The sequence below is a fragment of the Lutjanus erythropterus genome, chromosome 24, assembly GCF_056507025.1.
Source record: "Lutjanus erythropterus isolate fLutEry1 chromosome 24, fLutEry1.hap2, whole genome shotgun sequence".
Classification (NCBI taxonomy): domain Eukaryota; kingdom Metazoa; phylum Chordata; class Actinopteri; order Lutjaniformes; family Lutjanidae; genus Lutjanus; species Lutjanus erythropterus.
In genome coordinates, this window is record NC_139340.1 from 3,024,326 (window position 1) to 3,043,303 (window position 18,978).

General features: G+C 39.3%; 2 protein-coding genes across 2 annotated transcripts in view; both read right to left on the bottom strand.

Annotated features, from left to right (window-relative positions):
- Window positions 1-43: 43 nt before the first annotated feature.
- Window positions 44-3,925, bottom strand: LOC146304518 (basic helix-loop-helix transcription factor scleraxis). Its single transcript, XM_084713690.1, has 2 exons — window positions 2,967-3,925; window positions 44-169 (listed from the first exon to the last, which is right to left on the bottom strand). Exons 1-2 carry the CDS (start codon window positions 3,549-3,551, stop codon window positions 134-136), a joined length of 621 nt encoding a protein of 206 aa, XP_084569816.1. The 5' UTR covers window positions 3,552-3,925; the 3' UTR covers window positions 44-133.
- A 5,158-nt stretch (window positions 3,926-9,083) lies between these two features.
- The window catches only part of LOC146304519 (von Willebrand factor D and EGF domain-containing protein), a 37,203-nt gene continuing 27,308 nt past the window's right edge, over window positions 9,084-18,978 (bottom strand). The window contains exons 21-33 of the mRNA XM_084713850.1: window positions 18,510-18,680; window positions 17,337-17,719; window positions 16,327-16,834; window positions 15,746-15,841; window positions 15,553-15,648; window positions 14,554-14,649; window positions 14,357-14,452; window positions 14,182-14,277; window positions 13,740-13,835; window positions 13,052-13,147; window positions 10,656-10,751; window positions 10,445-10,542; window positions 9,084-9,191 (exon numbers count right to left, since the gene is read on the bottom strand). Coding sequence (XP_084569976.1) covers window positions 9,171-9,191; window positions 10,445-10,542; window positions 10,656-10,751; window positions 13,052-13,147; window positions 13,740-13,835; window positions 14,182-14,277; window positions 14,357-14,452; window positions 14,554-14,649; window positions 15,553-15,648; window positions 15,746-15,841; window positions 16,327-16,834; window positions 17,337-17,719; window positions 18,510-18,680 — 1,949 coding nt within the window. The 3' untranslated portion in view covers window positions 9,084-9,170. The remainder of the gene's footprint in view (window positions 9,192-10,444; window positions 10,543-10,655; window positions 10,752-13,051; window positions 13,148-13,739; window positions 13,836-14,181; window positions 14,278-14,356; window positions 14,453-14,553; window positions 14,650-15,552; window positions 15,649-15,745; window positions 15,842-16,326; window positions 16,835-17,336; window positions 17,720-18,509; window positions 18,681-18,978) is intronic.

Sequence of the window (18,978 nt, forward strand, 5' to 3'; positions counted from 1 at the left end):
TATGTACAAAGTCCTACAGGAGTTTTTTTTTTTGTTTTTTTTTTGTTTTTTTTTTGTTTTTTTACGTGTAATGTGTCTTCATGTAAACAACATCTTTGAGGTGGACTCCTCGTCTGTCCGGAGCAGCTTCAAGTCACACAGCAGCTGAGTGCTTCTGTCCATCTCTGAGCTGAGGAGGCAAAGAAACACAAACACTGTTCAGTGAAAGCACCATGACATCACACTTCAGCCCCCCACTTTCGGTTATTTATTGGTTTGTTTCATTATAATATGGTGATTTGAAGTCTGTTTTGTTTATATTTTACTGTTATTTACACCTCATTTTTAGGTTTTAGGAATCAGCCAGCAACACACAGGTAAACTAAACAGAGTTTAGCAAAAACTAGGTTTAAACTGGGCAAACCCATACTTAAAATTAAGCAGAGCTCTGTTGCACAATTAAAAAATAATCTCAGTTTAGTTAATCCAATTGGATCACATTGTTTGCTAGCAAGGTAAAAAGTTAACAAAACATGACATCCTTTGCTAGCTACAAGCAAAACAATGTTAGATTATTTACTGACTGGCTAAAATAAAACAAACAAAAAAAAACCTTTATATTGTTAGCTAGCCAACTAAAAAGGAAAACTGTGATGTAGTTTGCTAGCTAGGTAAAAATTTGACTAAACCTCACATGGTTTGCTGGCTAGCCAAAAAGTTCCTCCACATGTGGTGATGTAAACTGAAATTAAATAGTGTTTAATTAAAATGGAGATGTTTGGTAACCCATATTAATTAATAATTAAGCGTTGTTGGTCCCTGGTAGTTATAAAAGAGGGGGGAAATGCTTAACAAAAACAACAACAACAACACTGATTACTAGCTAGCTAATACAAATAAATAAATCTGTCTCCTACTTTTAAGAATTTCTGATGTAGAAAGACATGAAATTATAGAATTATAGCTCATCTATCTTATATTAATCTTTCATTTACTGTGATGAGAGTCAGAAAACATACTCCAGTTATGCTTCTGTAACAGGGAAAATGCAGTTTTATATGTTAAAGGTAATAGTGACATAATATTGTTGATCTTGTGCCAGTTTCTAGTTTCTATATATAACTATAAGGTGTCCAGCCAAACACTATCAACTACTATAAACACGTCTAATTCACAGCTGCACATGTACTTAGGATATAAATGATCATCTGTATCATTTTAATATAGATAATCCCCATTTACAAGTTGAATATTTGTAGCTTTTTAGTTTCTTTGAATCGAATTTGTAAAAAGTTTTTTAGACTGGGACTCCAAATACCAATTCCTATATTCTTTTGTTGACTAATTTACTCTTTTAAGCTTTTTAAACTTGAGTCTTTGAGCTAAACTCAGATTTTCAAGGCAACTGTCATCTTAATTGTTTTGAATTTTGAATCAAACAAATGAATTATTTTCTTAGGTAACTATCGAGTCAAACTGAGTCAAGTACCTACACTTATTTTACACCATTGAAGGCACCACAGCCTGTTTTCATTTTGTGTTGTCAGTCACTGGAGAAACAGCTGACGCTTTGGTCGACCCAAATCATCTCTGAGCGGTGCAAACTCAGTACCTGAAATATTCATAAATGTATTGATTATTTATATTCAAATAAGGATAAATAATCAGCTGACACAGGTGGCATCATCTGCCCTACTTTTGAATTAAGTATTTTGCTGGATGAACTGACTTTGGAGCAGATACCTTTCTGGTTCTGTGCAAAAATCACCACCCAGACAATCCTGGAGTGGAATCCAGGAGAATGAACTCTTTAATTCCTACTGTAAAACATAAACTATTTGTTTTAACTTAACACAGAAGTCAGTGTCCTTGTTGCCTTAAAATTTTAAGTTGACTGAATTTGAAAATACAAGTTGAGGTTTTTTTTTTCATAGATTAAAAAAAACAAACCTTTTTTTGTCAAATTAACTGGACATTAATTCAGTTGTACTCAAGAAAATATGTTCAATAAGCTGAAGATTTTAAGTTGAGCTAACAACTCTTCAGAGACACTGACAAACATTAAAAACAAATTTGATTTCAACAAACTATAAAAAATAAGAATCTCAGAGTTTTAAATCTCAAACAATGCATGCTGGGAAGTCTGCTGATAATGACGGTTTACAAACTTGATTTAAACTTAATATATATAAATTCTGCTGCTAGGAGTCTCCTTACATTAAAACAATAACAAGATGTGGTTTGAGGATGTTGTAAAGTGGCATAGGATCATGGGACTTGTCTTTTTTTTATTATTGTAATTGGGTGTCTCTATTATTGTCTTTTTTTGTGTTATTTGCTTCCTAGCAAACAACATGTTTGTCTTTCTTAGTCTTCATGGTTAAACAGCCACCACATATTTTTGTAGGCCAAACAGGAAGTTAGCATAATCCTGGTTCCTTCCACAAAAAGCCAATGAGATTTTTCCATTGGACAGAAAATAAGTTCTGTGACAAAACAACATTTATTTGGTTCTGAAGCATAAGTGCAATTGCCAGAAGTAAAATGCTAACATGAGCTAGTTAACATCATAAACAAACTACACCACGGTCACATGACCTCACATAATTGCCATTAAGTGACTCATATTCGCTGTGATGACGTTTAATATCCCGGACAACCTCTGTGGTCTTATTCAGCCATTTGTTAGCAACCGCCTTTTTTGAGACATGAAAACTTCAAAAAACTCAACTCTAAAACTCAATGATTCAAGTTTATCCAAAGAAGAAAAGTAAATTATCTCAATAAAATATCAGTAGTTGGTAAAACTTTTTCAGAACTTCTCAAATCTTCTCAGTCTTGAAGACTTAAGTTTATTTAAAGAAGAAAAGTGAATTATCTCAACAAAACATCATTGGCTGGAGAGTTTGGCTTAAAACTAAGTATTTCCCTGAATTTTAAGGTTTTTTTTTCACAGGGTGGTAGAGCAGGTGTATCTGGACTCTCACCAGTTTCCTCTGGTTGCTGAGGCAGAAGGTGCAGATGGGTCTGAGGGAGGCGGCGCTGAGCGCGGCGGGGCCGTGCAGGATGCTCTGGTAGCGGAGACACGGCTGTCCGTCGCGGCAGTCGTCCCCCAGCAGCAGCACGTTGGCCAGGTGGGAGATGTAGCTGGAGGCCAGGCGGAGCGTCTCGATCTTGGAGAGCTTCCTGTCGGCGGGCTCGGTGGGGATGAGCGTGCGGAGCGCCGTGAAGGCCGTGTTCACGCTGTGCGTCCTGTCCCGCTCTCGCGCGTTTGCCGCCTTCCTCTGCTGGCTCACACCGGAGAGACGCGCGTCTCCGCCGCCTCTTCCTCCACCTGCGCCGCTGCTGCGTCTCCGCCGTCTCCTCCGTCTCGGCGCTCCCGCCCTGGCGCCGCCTCCTCCCGCCGCCACAGTCGTCTCCATGCGCGGGCTGCAGCCGTCCGAGCTGTCGCTGCCGCTGTCCAGGTCCTCCAGGTCGGAGGTGGTACGTTCACTGCCTGTGGACTTCATCCTGGCTCTGCTGTGGTGCGACTGAAGCTGCTGGGGCCGTGCGGGCGGGCGGCGGCTGCACATCACTTTATCCTGAGGGTGAAAATAGCACCGGGGGGCCGAGCAGCTGCCGCCGATCCGGTGACCGAGGGGGTTTGTGCCGTCCGGCCCCCCGGCGGATCAGCATACCATTTCTAATGAATGACGGCTGCTTTCTGGGTCGCCAGCCCGCCGCGGAGAAGGCAAGACAGGTGGAGCGTCAAGGGAGGAGGGGAGGGGGGGCACCTGTTGTGGTCTGGAGGATACAGGTTTAAATTAGGCTCGACAGATATGGGTCAAGGCCGATACACACAACTGCACATCCAAAATGTGGATATTTTGGCTGATATTCAGTGTTAGAAAATAATACAGAAAAACAAATGAGAGAGGATCAATAATCTGTTAAACATACTGAAGCTCATAAATGTCATGCTTCACATTTCATACATTATATGTATCATATTAATCTAATTTAAGATGAAATAGTTTAGGAAAACTAGATTTAAAATGAGTAAACTCAGATTTAAAATTCAGCAGAACTCTGTTGCACAATGAATGACTAATTTCAGTTTAGTAAATTTATTGATGCAAACTGAAATTAAATAGCATTTGATGACGATGGCAATACTTGCATACTCAAATTAAAATAAATAAATTAATGAAGAATAAAATCTAGTGCTGTTGGCACCTGTAGTAAGTATGAAAGAAAAGAGGAAACCATTAACTTTCCCCTGTTCTGTTTTCCTTAAGAAAACATTACATTGTTTTTGGGCTGCAGTTAACAATTACTGTCATAATCAAATATTTTCTTGATTAATTGATTAATAGTTTTGTTTTTAAAAATGTCGATCAGTGTTTCCCAAAGCCTGAAATGACATCCTTAAATGTTTTTGTCCACAACACAAAAATATTCAGATAACTGTCATAGAGAAGTAAGAAACCAAAAACTAATCATATTTAAGAGATGAAAGCAGAGAATTTTGACTTTTTCTCTTAAAAAATGACTCAAACTGATTAATCAATTATCAAAATGGTTGGTGATTAATTTAGTAATACATTACTAATTGATTAACCATTGCAGCTCTACATTGTTTGCTGGCTAGCTAAAAAGCAAAAAAAAAAAAAAAAAAAAAAAAAAAAAAGAAAGAAAAAGAAAAGAAAAACATTGCTTGCTATCTGGCTAAAAACAAACATAAAAGAAATTATATTGTTTGCTAGCTAGCTAAAACAAAGAAAAAGAAAGTTAGATTGTTTACTAGCTAGCTAAAAAGTAAAAAGTGAGAAACCTCATGTTTAATTTTAATACCAGACCACATCTTAAATAGGAGTTTAAAGTTTTGGTGCAACAGAATTTAATTTAATCTAAGTTTAGAATTTAATCTAAACTGAGATTTAAAATTTGATGCAACATAATTTAAATAGAGTTAAACCATGATTTAGACTGGTTAAAAAAAATAAAGTTTGTTGGTGCAACCCAGCTGTAATGTGTTTTAATAACAGAACTTTATGTTACATTATATCACATAAAACAAAGCAAGCAGAGAAAAACGGTGCAAGTACTGAAAAAGGATAATTAATTTTTCATTAGTCCAGAATAGGTCAGTTATGTGAATTATGTCCTCACCATTAAAATTAGACAGTTGTATTTATTTTAGTAGGGTGACCTGAAGTCTGGGACACACTGCTGTCCTCAACTTAGACTCACAAGTCACTGAGAACAATGTCCAGCTTTCTTTGCTAAATCAGTGGTTCCCAAAATTCTTCTTGCACCTGTGTGTTTATTAAGAGTTTTCCTGAGCCCATGTAGAATCCTCTATACAATGATGTTGGTTTTTAATGCAGTGCTGCCTGAGGGGTCAAAGGTCACAGACATTAAATGTTGGTTTTCAGCCTGCAGAGATTTCTCTGAATCTTTTAATGATATTATGGATTGTAGATGTTGAAATCTGTAAATTCCTGCAGTTTTGTTGTTCTTAGACTGTTGGACTGTTTGCAGTTTTTCACAAAGTGATGATCCTCACCCCATCCACTCTTGTGAATGACAGAGCCTTTCCAGGATGCCCCTTTAATACCCAATCATGATGCTGTCATCTGATACCAACTCACCTGTTTACCTGTGCAGTGTTCCAAACATCATTCCACAACTTTCACAGACTTTTGTTTCTCCTGTCTCAACCTTTTTGAAACATGTTGTAGGGATCAAATTCAGAATGAGTGAATAATTACAAAAAAAAACAATAAAGTTTATCAGTTTGAACATTAAATACTTTGTTGCAAACCAGTCTGATTGTGTGCGTCCTGCTGTTTGTTATCCAGGCCTGAGAGAATAACCTCAAACTCTGAGCTCCCCATTGAGTGAACAGTACAGGTGGACCTGCTGGTCCTCTGTCGTCCTGTCCCCTTCCATCTGTGCCCACTAGGATGGACACACACACACACACACACACACACACACACACACACACCATGCCCCCCCCTGTCCTCCTCCTCCTCCTTGCCTAGTGCCATCTTTGGGGGTGGTTATAAATATCTGCAAAGGGACGATGGCTTGTATGCGTTGCTGCAAAAGCTCAGAGCAAAACTGAAAATCAGGTTGTCAGGTTCAATCAAATCACATCAAGGAATGTGGAATTAATTTAAATGAAGAAAATCCAGGAGATTTTTTGTTCATGAGTTTACACACTGACAATATTGTTTATATTTTTGCCACCAGAGGGCAGTAAACCTCCAACTATCACTTCTAGAACTTTTGTTGGAAAGATTTCCAGTCTTTTTACAATAAAACACAAGATATGTGGTCATTTCATGAGGTCAAGGCCAATGAATCTGAGAGATTAAGTAGATATTTCTTCCATAAATATGGAAGGAAAGTCATTTTTAGGACATTCAAAGATAAAACAGCCAAAGAATCACACGGGGATTAGAGTGACGGCAACAAATATCAACAGAGAGCCAAGCTTGTTGCTCCTGCTGCGGCCTCAACAAACCATCCAGCTTCATCCTAATCAGTTGTAAAAAGTCAACCAGCTCTGCAGAGGCGGGCCCGGCAGAGAGGAATCCTAATTGGTGCGGAGCTAATGCGGCCTCATTAATCTTTTAATCCTCATTTCCTCGCCTGCCCCCGTGGCCCCGACCCGCTGGCCATGAACTTGTCTGGCCCCTTGCAGCAAAGTCAAATGCTCCTCTGTAGCTGCTACTGAAGACAAACCCTGTCTGAAAGCAAATTAAAAACATCTAGTGAACAAATATATTAATGACAATATTAAAAAAGAACTGAGGTACTTTGAGGTACTTTGTGCAGCAAACCAGATAAAAAAAATCCAAAATACAGTCAACAAACAAGGAATACACATTTCAGATTGTACAGGATTCATAATCAACAAACCTTGCAGATTATTAACAGTCATAGAGATAAACTTTGGAGATGAATCAATAAATTAATTGAAAGAAATCATCTTACCTTAACCTTAAAAGGATCTTTATTTGTTTTCTTACAAAACAACCAATAAACAGAGCTTTAATAAGAAATAACATAGATTATACAGTGATTAAGATATATACAACAAGAAATATGTGACAATATAAAACAACCAAATAAATAAATACTCATACAGAGGTTTGGGTTTGTAGTGTAAGACCTGAACTTGATGGCATTTACAGTGAAAAGTCTGTCCAGCTTTTAAATGATCAGCCAGACTAGTGAATAAAATAAAACAGCTGCTTGTAAAATCCTGATTATGAAGTTTATGTTTCATGTATCACATCTGCCAAGTAAGAAAACTTAAGTCTGATCCAATGATTCAGTACAGTTAAATACTCTTATTTAATAATGTTGGGATACTAAATGGTGAAGTTTATGGTTTCCTGTCTGCAGAATGCACATGTACCATTATGGAAGTTACTGTAGACTCAACAAACAGCATGCACATCCAAAACTGATGAGGACTGGGTGCTGGTCAGTAGAATAGGTACAAAAATCAATCAATAGGTCCAGCCCTTCTATCAATACATTCACATGGATTCAGATGGACACTTTTCTGGACGGCACAGAAAAAAAAAAACAGTCCAATGGAGTGGCAGGACAGCACGTTACTATGGTGATGTTGTATTGTTTACAAAGAATAGAATAAAACTGGAAAATTTCAAATTAAATTTTGAGTGTGTTTGTATGTATATGGGTGAGAGTGTATGTCAGAATACTGAGATGACCTCACTGCTGTTGGTTCATTCAGCCAATCACCTGTGTGCAACGCCACAGTCAATTTTAAATACTCCAAAGAAGAAATTGAGACATGGTATTTCTCAAACTATAGCTGTTTAATGAAACACCATAATTGCTACAGCTAAAAACTGCATACGGTGAGTGAGAGCACAGGATGTTGAAGGTGATGGTGCAAATTTGATTTCTGTGGTGTGAAAAATGAGGCCAGAACCATGATGGAAAAACTGGTATCATCTGCTTTCTTCTGGAAATTTTGGCTCTCACTTAACATGGGAGTGAATGGGTCAATTGGTTGGACTTGTTGTCCTTTTAGACCTCAGCCAATCAAAACCTTTTGTTTTGGTGAAAATGTATTCTTTAAGGATTTATATATATTCAATTTCCAAACTTACTCTGTGTGAGAAAACAGCCTCATCAAGAATTCACAAATTGAAACAATTTAAAAATGTGTTAAAAGTCTTCAAACTCTAAAACTAACAATACCTACTAATGACATAGATATTTACATGTGCTATTATAACCATCTTTGTTTTAAAATTGATTTTTTTATGAAAATGTTGGTCCTTTAAAGTTGTGTCCAAGATTTCTGACAACAGAAACATGATTTAATCAGGCATAAAAATGGTCAGCTATACCCTAAGGACCCCTGTCTCACTTCCTGGTTTAAAAAAAAGGCAGGAATACTGCTCAAGTACTGGTAAGATTTCTATTTTTCTACAAATTCTGTAAATTATATTACTATCAGATGTGTCTCAACCGTAACATGTCAACTTTGCAGCCCTTTTAAATCAAAGCTAAATAAGAATTCTGGTTTAAAAATGTATGTTTTAATTGTGGATGATGTAAAATCTGACATAGCTGACGTCTACATTTAATTTAAAAAAGTAAATTACTAGGCAGTTTGCCCATTACAAGGTATATAACCAAGAGTTTGATCTTTCAATAATTGAAGAGTAAAAGTCAAAACCTTTCAAAAATATATTTTGTCCCAATGCTCAAGAATGAGTGAAATATACTAAAAATTTATGCAGTTTCTATTCTTTTCTGTAATTATCGTAGTAAGTAGGAGTTGTTGTAGTTTTCTCCATGTATGAGTGAGCTACAGAATATCTGGTTGTAAATCCGTCGCAGAGGACGGCAAAAAGTTAAACTGTAACTTTGGACCGCTCTCTAAAACGATATCCTGTTTGCCGTCTGCCACCTGAATCCATGTGAATGCAGCATGTCTCATTAGCCTAGCTTAGCACAAAGACTGGAAGCAGGGGGAACCTGTTAGCCTGGGTAACAAATTTCTCCCAGCTTCCAGTTTTTTACAAAGACAGGCTCTTTACTGGACACAGAGATGAAACTTGTGGTTTTCTTCTGATGATGGTCTGTGTTGATGGCCCTGGATCACCTGAATGAACGCCAACTGTTTGGTGTTTGTCTGTTGTAAGCGGGTCTCAGCCTTGAACAATAGGGAGCTGAAAAAAATAGAATATTAGATTTAGCAGGTTTTCCAGTGACTGACAGATCAGAAAACAATGAGAGGCAACAACAAAAATTCAAGAGAATGTGTCAGATTCTCAGATTTGCCTGGTTGGAATACATTTTCTCAACAATTCCTTCTTTAACTTGACAAATTAGATGTTATGGTGAGATTTATGTTGATGTTTTTTCTAGACTCATCTGCTCCAGCTGAAAACCATGAAACAAAAGGGCGGGGCCTGGTGCAAAAGGAAGCTAACTGGAGTTCTTGGTACGTATGCCATGCTAAGCTAAGCTAACATGCTCAGAATTTTCATTGTGAGCATGTTAGTATGCTAATGTTACCATTTAGCTCAGCACTGTTGTACAACCTCACAGAGCTGCTAGCATGGCTTTAGAGTGCTTGTCTCATGTTTCATGATATTCAGACTATTAACTGTAAAACTTAAAGGTAGCAAAATATGCTTTCCACTGTCTCTGAATGCACCATAAGGCTGAATTCCAGCATATTAGAATTGTCATTGTGAGTATGTTAGCATGCTAACATTAGCATTTAGCTCAAGGCATCGCTGTACAGCTGCACAGAATTGCTAGCATGGCTTGTGTTTGTCTAAAATGTTAAATGAGATAAAATTGGGTTTTTTTGTTGTCTCTGAATGCACCATGATGCTGATTTTTTAGAGTTGTCATTGTGAGTATGTTAGCATGGTAACATTAGCATTAGCTCAGAGCACTGTTGTACAGCCTCATGGAGCCATGAGGCTGAATTTTAGCATGTTTGCACATGATGGACAGGCAGTTTCACAACCAAAAACACGGACCTACATTTGGCTTTGATCACTGCAGCAATCAAGACTGTCCATCCACATTTTTTGACTTTCTGGTGCAGCTTTGTTCTTTGCACCTCAATACATCATCTTCTGTATCTGGTCATTTCATGAGATAGGATGCATTTTCAGGTGTTTTCAGTTTTCTTCATGTGCAAACACATGTGTGAATCTTGGACCAGCTGAAGAAAAATGCAGCAGTAAAAATCCACCTCTTTTTCTTCCTTTATCCCTTTTTTTTATTTTTACAGCCAAACTGGGGTGAAAACCTGATGAGAAGACTTAACAAGCAAGGAAAGGATGTGCATTCCCAAATCTTATTTGTTTTCTTGAGTTTTTTAAGCGATTGAAAGTCACAAAAAAGTTCACACGCTGAACCCCATTGTACTTAAAAATACCACTCCATGTTCAGTCCTTCTTACCCTTCTGGAGCAAAGAGAACCTGAGTATCCGCTCCGGCAGGCGCAGACGTTTGGTCGGACACATCGACTGCCGTAAAGACACTTCTGTTCACAGTGCGCTGAGAGGTGACACAGCAACAAACAAAAAGTCAGAAAGTACTGTAACTCCTGAAGTCTATGATCAGTAGAACCAGAAAAATTTGCCCAGTGAATTTCTTCTTGGCACACTCACGGATCTGACACAGCATGCCTTGCCACCCCGGGGTGCAGTGGCAGGTGTTGGCTCCTACACACTCTCCTCCATTCAGACACTTCTGCAGACAGCTGGCTGAGAGGCAACACAACATCTAACATTAGAGACACGCTCAACAAGTCACAAAAATGACAACTTAATCCAAGACTTGGACTCTAAAGCAGCACCAGACGGGCCTCGCAAAGCCACATATTATCGATAACTATAAAGTCTCTGCATTTAAAAGCAGCGGCGTCAAAAGTCCACACATTCTTTACTTGAGTAGAAGTACTATGTACCTATGTAAAAAAAAAGATGGGTAAAAGTAGAAGTACTGATTCAATTTCTTTACTGCAGTAAAAGACCTCAAAGTAAAAAAGTAAATAGAAGCCATCTTTTTCTTCTTGTTAAGTCATTTTTGTCTTGTTACATCTTTTACGATCCTTTTTGTCCTGTTACGTCTGTTTTGTCTTGTTATGTATTACGGTGTTTTTTCATCTTGTTACGTTGTTTACATCTTGTTACATCTTTTTCATCCTGTTTTTCATCCTAGTGGCTTTGGAGAGAGTGATATTTGGAGCGTGCAGTGAAAATATTTTAAAACATAACCTACACTTATAATTGATTTTTTTAAGTGGCTGTTTTCCTGCAGACTCTGTCCACTGCAGTTCATTGCTTAGCTTCTGTGCTGATGCTCCTCTCCTCAGTGAACATCAGCATCGAACCAGGTGTGAAGACTTCACAGAGAGACGACAGGCCGTCCAAATGAGAGACAGGTGTCAGCTGATGAAGGAGGAACCGTGGCTACCAACACACTTCCTCCATAAAAAAAAAGCTGCAGACTTCAGCTTCAACAGATTCTGATTATCTGCAGTTCATCCCCTTCACCCCTGATGTTTGGATGTTTCTTCAGCAGCGTCTCAAGTGAGGAAGTGCACAGGTCAGTCCTGTAAAAGCCTGCAGACGTTACAGCTGATGGTTTCCATATGGGAGATGATAAGATGTTCTCTTATTTACCATTTGCTTCAGAGGAACTAGTTTTTGAGTTCTTCAAGGATTGTTGAAGTCATTGTCAAAGGTTCTTTATACTACAATATAAAATGACCAGAAATTTTAGCTTTTCTTTTGCGTCTGCATCTCTATTCAAGCTTTCAAACTCTTAGCTAGTTGGTTTGTTTACAACATAGAGAACTGCCTATAAAAAGAGAGCAAACAGCAAAACATGTCATATATTCCAAATTTGCTGAATGCATGTTAAAAAAATGCTCCAAACCCCCCAAATAATATTGGCATATTCCACGTCTTTAATCAGAAAATGCATTCAAAAATAAAAAGTAAAAGTAAATATAGTCACATTGAATGTTAGCTAATGATTGATAGATTAGCTAGCTAATTAGTTGGCACTTTGCTAAAATTAGCTATCAGATGTAACTAGCTACTTAACAACTGACATACATTAGCAAGCGTTATGCTAACATGTTTTCTTTTGATGTTTTTATAGGATGTTTTGCGAGCATTAGTAACTTAAGGTGTGACAAATGGCACTTTTGCAGGTCCTGTTCACTGTTTTTTAGTATTGGATGGACTGATTATTTGACCCTTCCTAAGTCCCGCCCCTTTTTGCTCTGTTCCTCTGTGCTCCAATAACAGTTGAGCAAGCTTGGTAACTGGCAGAACCTTGGTCAACTCTTTCTCCAGTAAAGTTATAAATAAAATATTTGTTTCCTGGGGGGCTTGTAAATATAGTCACATTTAGTTAGCTAAAGTGCAAATGCTAGCTAACGATTGATGTAGATTAGCTAGCTAGCCAATGCCAATGTTATATTCATGCCAACTAGCCAACAACTCATGTAGATTTGAAAGCTTGTTAGTTAGTGTTGTCAGATGTAATTAGCTACCTCACAATTGATGTACATTAGCTGGTGTTACGCTAACATTAGCTGCCAGATGTTTTCTTTTGATATTTATATCATACTTTCTACTAACAGCAGCCAACTTAAAGTGCGACGTAACTATGTGAAAAATTTGTTTTTCTTTTTCATAGATGAGCCAAGCAGATAGCATATCTAAGTAAGTAGGAAACAGGAAAGGTGACTAAGGTTCCACTGGGAGCATGCTTGTTCAACTGTTATGGGAGCAAAAAGGGGTGGGTTTTAGGAAGGATCAGTTGAACTGCTTGGCAAAATAGTTTTCAGTTTGTTTGCCTGTTGGATAGTATATGGACAACAGGCTGGTGGTCTGACTGTATTCTTGAGAGAGGGACAGACAGGCAGAGGTTTTCACGTGTTCACACTGAAGCATCATGGGATCTGACAGGTTGGGCCTGAGGGTGATGATGTTGTAAATGTAAAGAATCTGTATCTGTACGGATCCAATTCTTGTATCACTGAACTTACGTTTATCACATCTCTTTCCCCGCCAACCTGACGGACAATCGCAAACATCTGGACCGACACACCTGCCGCCGTTCATACACATGGGCTCACACACACCTGCAGAAACAGACAGAAATATCGTAGGCTACTAAGTGTTGCTTCCTGTCATGTAGGGATTTGATTGTGTTAACGACAGAATCATCTTAGATCATCATCTTAGATTAAAGAAGAGATGGAAGATAAAGGGATAGAAGAAGAAGACACCAAAGAATGATGAAAAAGAAGGACATCATGATGGCAAAATGAGAGAAGGATGAGGGGACTGATGCCTAAGGAAGAAGTGAGGAAGATAGTTTATGTACAAGCTGAACAACATGGGGCCCAGTATTGATCCTTGGGGAACACCAATATTGCAGTTAACACTTTGCTTCTTGTTAGTTAGTTATGATCTCATTCTTTTCTGTGGAGAAAAAAAGATACCTCATGGTTTACAGTGTCAAAAGCTTATTTAAACCCAGAAAACTTTCAACAAACTTCATCTAGTTTGATGTTCAACTCAGAAGAAAAAAAAGCCTTGCTTAATTGACAAATCAAGAATAAGGAATCCTTATGTCATTTAAAAAACATCACATAAGATCACAAAATTAGTAGAACCAGAGAGGAAAGAAAGAAATACAACAAACAAGTGACGATGAGGAGAAAGACTGACTTTTCTCGCATCTCCTCCCGGTGTATCCCTGCAGGCAGGAGCAGACGTTGTTCCTCATGCACAGACCGCCGTTCTTACAGGGAGGACTGCAGACAGCTGGACGAGGAAAAAGAATCAAGAAATACATGGTAAATTTGATAGAGTTGGAGGGATTTCTTTCAAATTCAACTCTTCTAAAAATGTCCCTGACTTAAAGCACTTAAAGCTACTATAACAAGCTTTCATATTTTGTTGATTTTGGAGGCCCGTGTGGACAAAAGTGGTAGTGTTTCCTTCAATATAACCACCAAATATAATGACTAAAATAAAAATGATCTGAATAAAAATCTACTCCTCATTCCTTTTAACTGGCTCACATACTTGTAGTAACTTTAAGAATGATTCTATGAATGCATGATTGACTGACTGACTTATTGATTGATGTCTGAACTTCTAGAGTTACCGTTTTGACACTGGGCGCCATAGAAACCGTGAGGACACTCGCAAGTGTTTGGACGAACACACGAACCTCCGTTTAGACACACAGGAGAGCAGAGAGCTGGAGAAAGAGATGAGGGCATCATCACCGAGAGATCAGTAAGTACAAACACACACATACACGCACCAAAAACACTCACCAGTCTCACAGGACGGTCCGGTCCAGCCTGGCGGACACATGCACTTATCTGGAGACACACACTGGCCTCCGTTGTGACAGTGATGGCTACACACCACTGCGACCAACCAAAAAACAGTCAATCATGATATGAGCAGTCACCTTTTTAAAGCTTAGAGATTCAGGAGATATGGAAAATCCCAGTAACTGTGAACTCACTGGTCTCACATCGAGGTCCAACAAACCCGTAAGGACACGAACAAGTCTGCAGTCCCACACAAGTGCCTCCGTTTTCACATGGTGACCTGCACAGAGCTGCACAGATGGATTGCTCTATCATTCATCATTATATTAATTAATTTGTAAGTATTTCTACCATGACAAATTTAAGAAAATTAAGACTGCTTTTAGAAAAGAATTTCTTCTCTATTTATTTCTGTGATTGTGGAAAAATACTATGGAAATCCTATGGAAGCCCATTTCTGCCACTGACACAAAATTATTCCCATAGTAAATCATAATTAATTTGTCTTCAAATCTCAACTTTACCTTACCCTAACTTTATCTCATAATTTTGACTTTTCTATCTCATAATTCTAACTTACCATGGGGAAACTTTTTCTTTCAGTGGCAGAAATGGGCTTCCATGAAGTCCAGAGGGGAAAGTGGAAAAAAATACACACAAAAAAATGTTCTGGTGATATTTTTTTTTTTACTTAAAAACACTCTCCTGTGTTTCCCACTAAAGGATAATTTTCTAGGATAATTTTTAAGCTCCTTATTTTTTCATTTGTGAAACAGCTGATGAAAAAAGCTTTGGCAGGTGATTTTTTTATGTGTTTGTTGTTGTAAAACTAATTTTGGCCAGAAGAGGCTGCAGTGTACCGAAATGAGGATTATAACAACAACAACAACGACAACAACAAAATTGTAAAAATGATGCTGACAAATAAATAAAATAAAATAAGATCTATAACAGATGAATAAGATCTTAGAACTTAGAGAAATTAACTCAGTAAAACTTTTTTATTCAATTAAAAGTAAAAATACAGGAGAGAAAACTAATTAAAACAGACTTACAAAATGAATCACCAGATTATTTTTCTCACTCTCAGGGCTTCATTAACATACATAGATGTTTATAGACATACTTTACTGAAGGTAAAAACCAGTAGTACACTGGACATTTGTGACTGTGAAAAAGGAGGTGAGCTTTACCTTCCTGACAGGTTTCTCCATGAAAACCTCTGGGACACTGACACACACCGGGAGCTATGCAAACACCCCCGTTCATACAGCCTGGCTCACAGATTGCTAAGAAAATTTGGAGAAAAATAAAAGACATACAAACAAATAAATACATAGTTAAATAATAGATGAAATCTATTAAATTTGCCATTTATTTGTGTACCTGTCTGACAATCGAGTCCAGTGTAGCCTGGTTTGCAGCGGCAGGTGTTGGGTGCAGCACACTCCATGTTCCTCCCACATGTGTGTCTGCAGACAGCTGAAAAACAGACAGGACAGTGCTGTCAAACCTCTGTACAGCTGTTTAATTTATGTATCTAGCCTGTGAATATGACACAAAGATCAGAGTGGTCATTTGCAAACCATTAATCATTAAATAATTAGTGTCCCTATGTCTGAAAAAGTGCAGTGCCCACTTGGATGCTCCTGTAGTGTATACAACATGATCAGTGCCCTCTAGAGTAGCCCAGTGTCAAAGACAACTAGCTAAAGTTGCTGCTATCTAGTAAACCAGCTCACATTTCCACCAGCCTTGAGTGGAACCATTGTAATCAAGGATCTCACCAACAGAGGGCGTTTCACAATGATCAACAACCTGTAGAATATGATACTCCCTCACTGGTTCCCAAGGAAAACCTGCTATTTTTGGGTTTAGGGTTCCAAACCAGGTCATAATTGATGTACATGGTCAGTTCAGTGTTGGTGGACATGGCCTATGGCAGTACTGAATATATGGAGCCTTACCTCGACAGGCTCGTCCATCTCCAATGTACCCTACAGGACACCTCCCACAGCGGAAACCTCCATCCATCACTGGCTCACACAGGACACCAGGAAAACATGGACGGTCTGCGCAGGTCGTCACATGTTTGTCTGCTGTTGTACCACTCCTGTCCCCTGGCTGGATGGAGGTAGTTCTTTGCAGCAGGGAGCTGCTGTAGACGGTCCTGCCCGGCGTTGTGAAGGTCAATGCTGGGACCACCTGTGACACTTCTGGGCCTTCAGATCCAGGTTCAGTCTCATCTCCGTCAGCAGAGAACTCCGACTCCGACAGCGAGTAAGACAGGGCGGTGAGGGCCGCTGTGAGTGGAAGGGCAGGTCTTGGAGCAGTCCAGGGTTTGGGCTGGGTGGAGGCCAGATGGTTGGGCTGGGGCAGGGTCGTCTGTTTGGACTGCGTGCCTTTGACAGACAGGTGAGGAGCGGGCGGTGTTACCCTGGAAACTGTGGCACCAGTCAGTGGTCCTTCAGACTGCTGGGAGATAATTATAGAATGAAAGAAGAAAGGTGATTGGAGGTTCATGTCCACTCACTCGCTTACAAATAAAGGTGCTCACTACACTCTTAGAAGTAAAGGTTCCAAAAGGGTTCTTCCTTAGAGGGTGAGGTCCTTCCCAAAATCATTTGCTTGTAAAAAACCCTTTTTTGAAGACTGAGGTTTTTCGATAGAAACCTCTGAGTAGGTTTGAGATTATGCCTTAAATTATAAAAGGGTTCTCTGCTGAACCCTTGATAAAACTCTTAAAATTCCCTGGATGGGTAAGACCCTTGTAAAAGTTTCTCTGTAGAACCACTTGATGAGTTCTTGTTTAAATGGGTTAAAAAGGGTTAATCAGAAGCAAATGCTTCTAGATAGAACCTCAGCCCTTTGGGAAGAACCTTCTTGGAACCCTTATTTTTAGTCTACACATGACAAGTTATGACTGCTTTCATGGGTTTCATCAGGCCCACACACACAACAGAAATAGTGAACTCACCTTGGAGACCGTCACTGGGGGAACCATTAGATCCCTGGAGGTGGTGGTAGATCTGCCGTATGTTCTGGCATCAGATCTGAGGTTGGCACTTGGGTGGGTGATGTAAGTATTTGAAATCACATGGTGGGCGCTGAGTGATGTTCTCGGGATATCTCTTGAAACTGTGACCGCCTCTCTCCTTCCTGTCCCGCCTCCCCTCCCTGAGATGGGCGCCTGGCGTGGTGTATTATCTCGGTTCGCTCTGGTGACAGGTAAGGACAGGTGTTTGATACCGTGCCTGGTGGGAAGGTTGGGCAGGTGGAGTTGGGAGACTTTGCTGATGCTTGCGTGCGAGGATCGGCTGGTCTTCGCTACTGTCTGCTGCTGAGGAAGGTGATTGGATGCTGAGAAAAGACAGGAGATGACATCAATGCCTTAGACAAATTGACCCATTGTCCCAAGCCTCAAGATTTTCCCAGGACAGTGAAATTATGACCCACCCTACTCTGACTCTGACTGGTTAGTACTTGTTGCCTTTGTTGGTTTGGGTCATCTGAGTTGGTTAGGTTATGGCATGAGGAGTGAGATCGAGTAGGGTTAAGACTATTTTAGTAGAACTCTTCAGAACAACCTTGCTTTTTCAAACTGATTTAAATGATTCATGTCTTATTTGAGGCTGACTGACTCATCTGCATAAACACTTTGTCCCAGACAGACATGATCCACAGTAAAGGGATTTACCTTGGAATAAAAGGGTCTCCTCTGAGTTGTTACCACCCTCATCCCCCTCATGACAAAATAACGTTAAGCAACCTTCTGTTGAAACTTTGCGGCTGGGCACTGACTCAAAACTCAAAGCACCAGTGGTGGTTATTACATCCAGACAGTGTCTAACCACTTTAACTGATTTATCTGCTGTAATAAATGACATTCCATTCAACCAAGAAAAACACATTAAAAAAAAATCAGGGAAACCAGAACATCATAAGAACAAATCAAAGATCTTTAAATGTGCCCACAGTGTTAGGAGACTGACTGATGTTTTTAATGTTGTTGACATTCATACATGCATTCTTTTATTTTCCATTCATATTTTCTTTTATGTTGATGCAGATGTCACTTTGTCAAACATTGGGCCCTTCCATAGATCTTTGGTTGTTTCAACTTAAGAGGAGCGTTAAAAAAATCCCTCACCTTCCTTGGCGTTCTTCATGCAGATGCGTCCGTTGCCATGAAGGCCGGGTGGGCAGCGGCCACAGACGTAGCCAACATGTGGCGGCCTGCGGTTGATGCATTGAACCCCAGGGAAGCAAGGCCTGCTGGCACATGTTGCTGACACATTCACAGCCAAAGACTGACCAGATCCTGAGACACACAAGCTATTGTCAGTCATCATAAGAAACTTCTTTTCTACTATGGCACTACTGCGAACTAGGGTTTATTAACTGATACACTGTACATTTACTGTCAGGTTGACAACTTACCGCTAATATTAGCTTCTGCAGCCCTTCTAAGAATATCTTTCAATAATTTTAAATAAAACATAATTATTTGGACAGTTGCAGTAGACCACCATGCCATGTGAAAATGTTTTTTCACCACAGCCCAAAAAAACATCCGTATCGCGACAGCCCTACCATGAGAACAAACAATTAGTGTTCCT

What these genes read in the sequence shown, in the direction of transcription:
- LOC146304518 (XM_084713690.1), bottom strand. Translation starts at nt 3,551, where the DNA reads ATGTGCAGCCGCCGCCCGCCCGCACGGCCCCAGCAGCTTCAGTCGCAC. An exon ending in TCAGCAACCAGAGGAAACTG is followed by an intron (nt 170 to 2,966) that starts GTGAGAGTCCAG and finishes TTGCCTCCTCAG; the next exon opens with CTCAGAGATGGACAGAAGCA.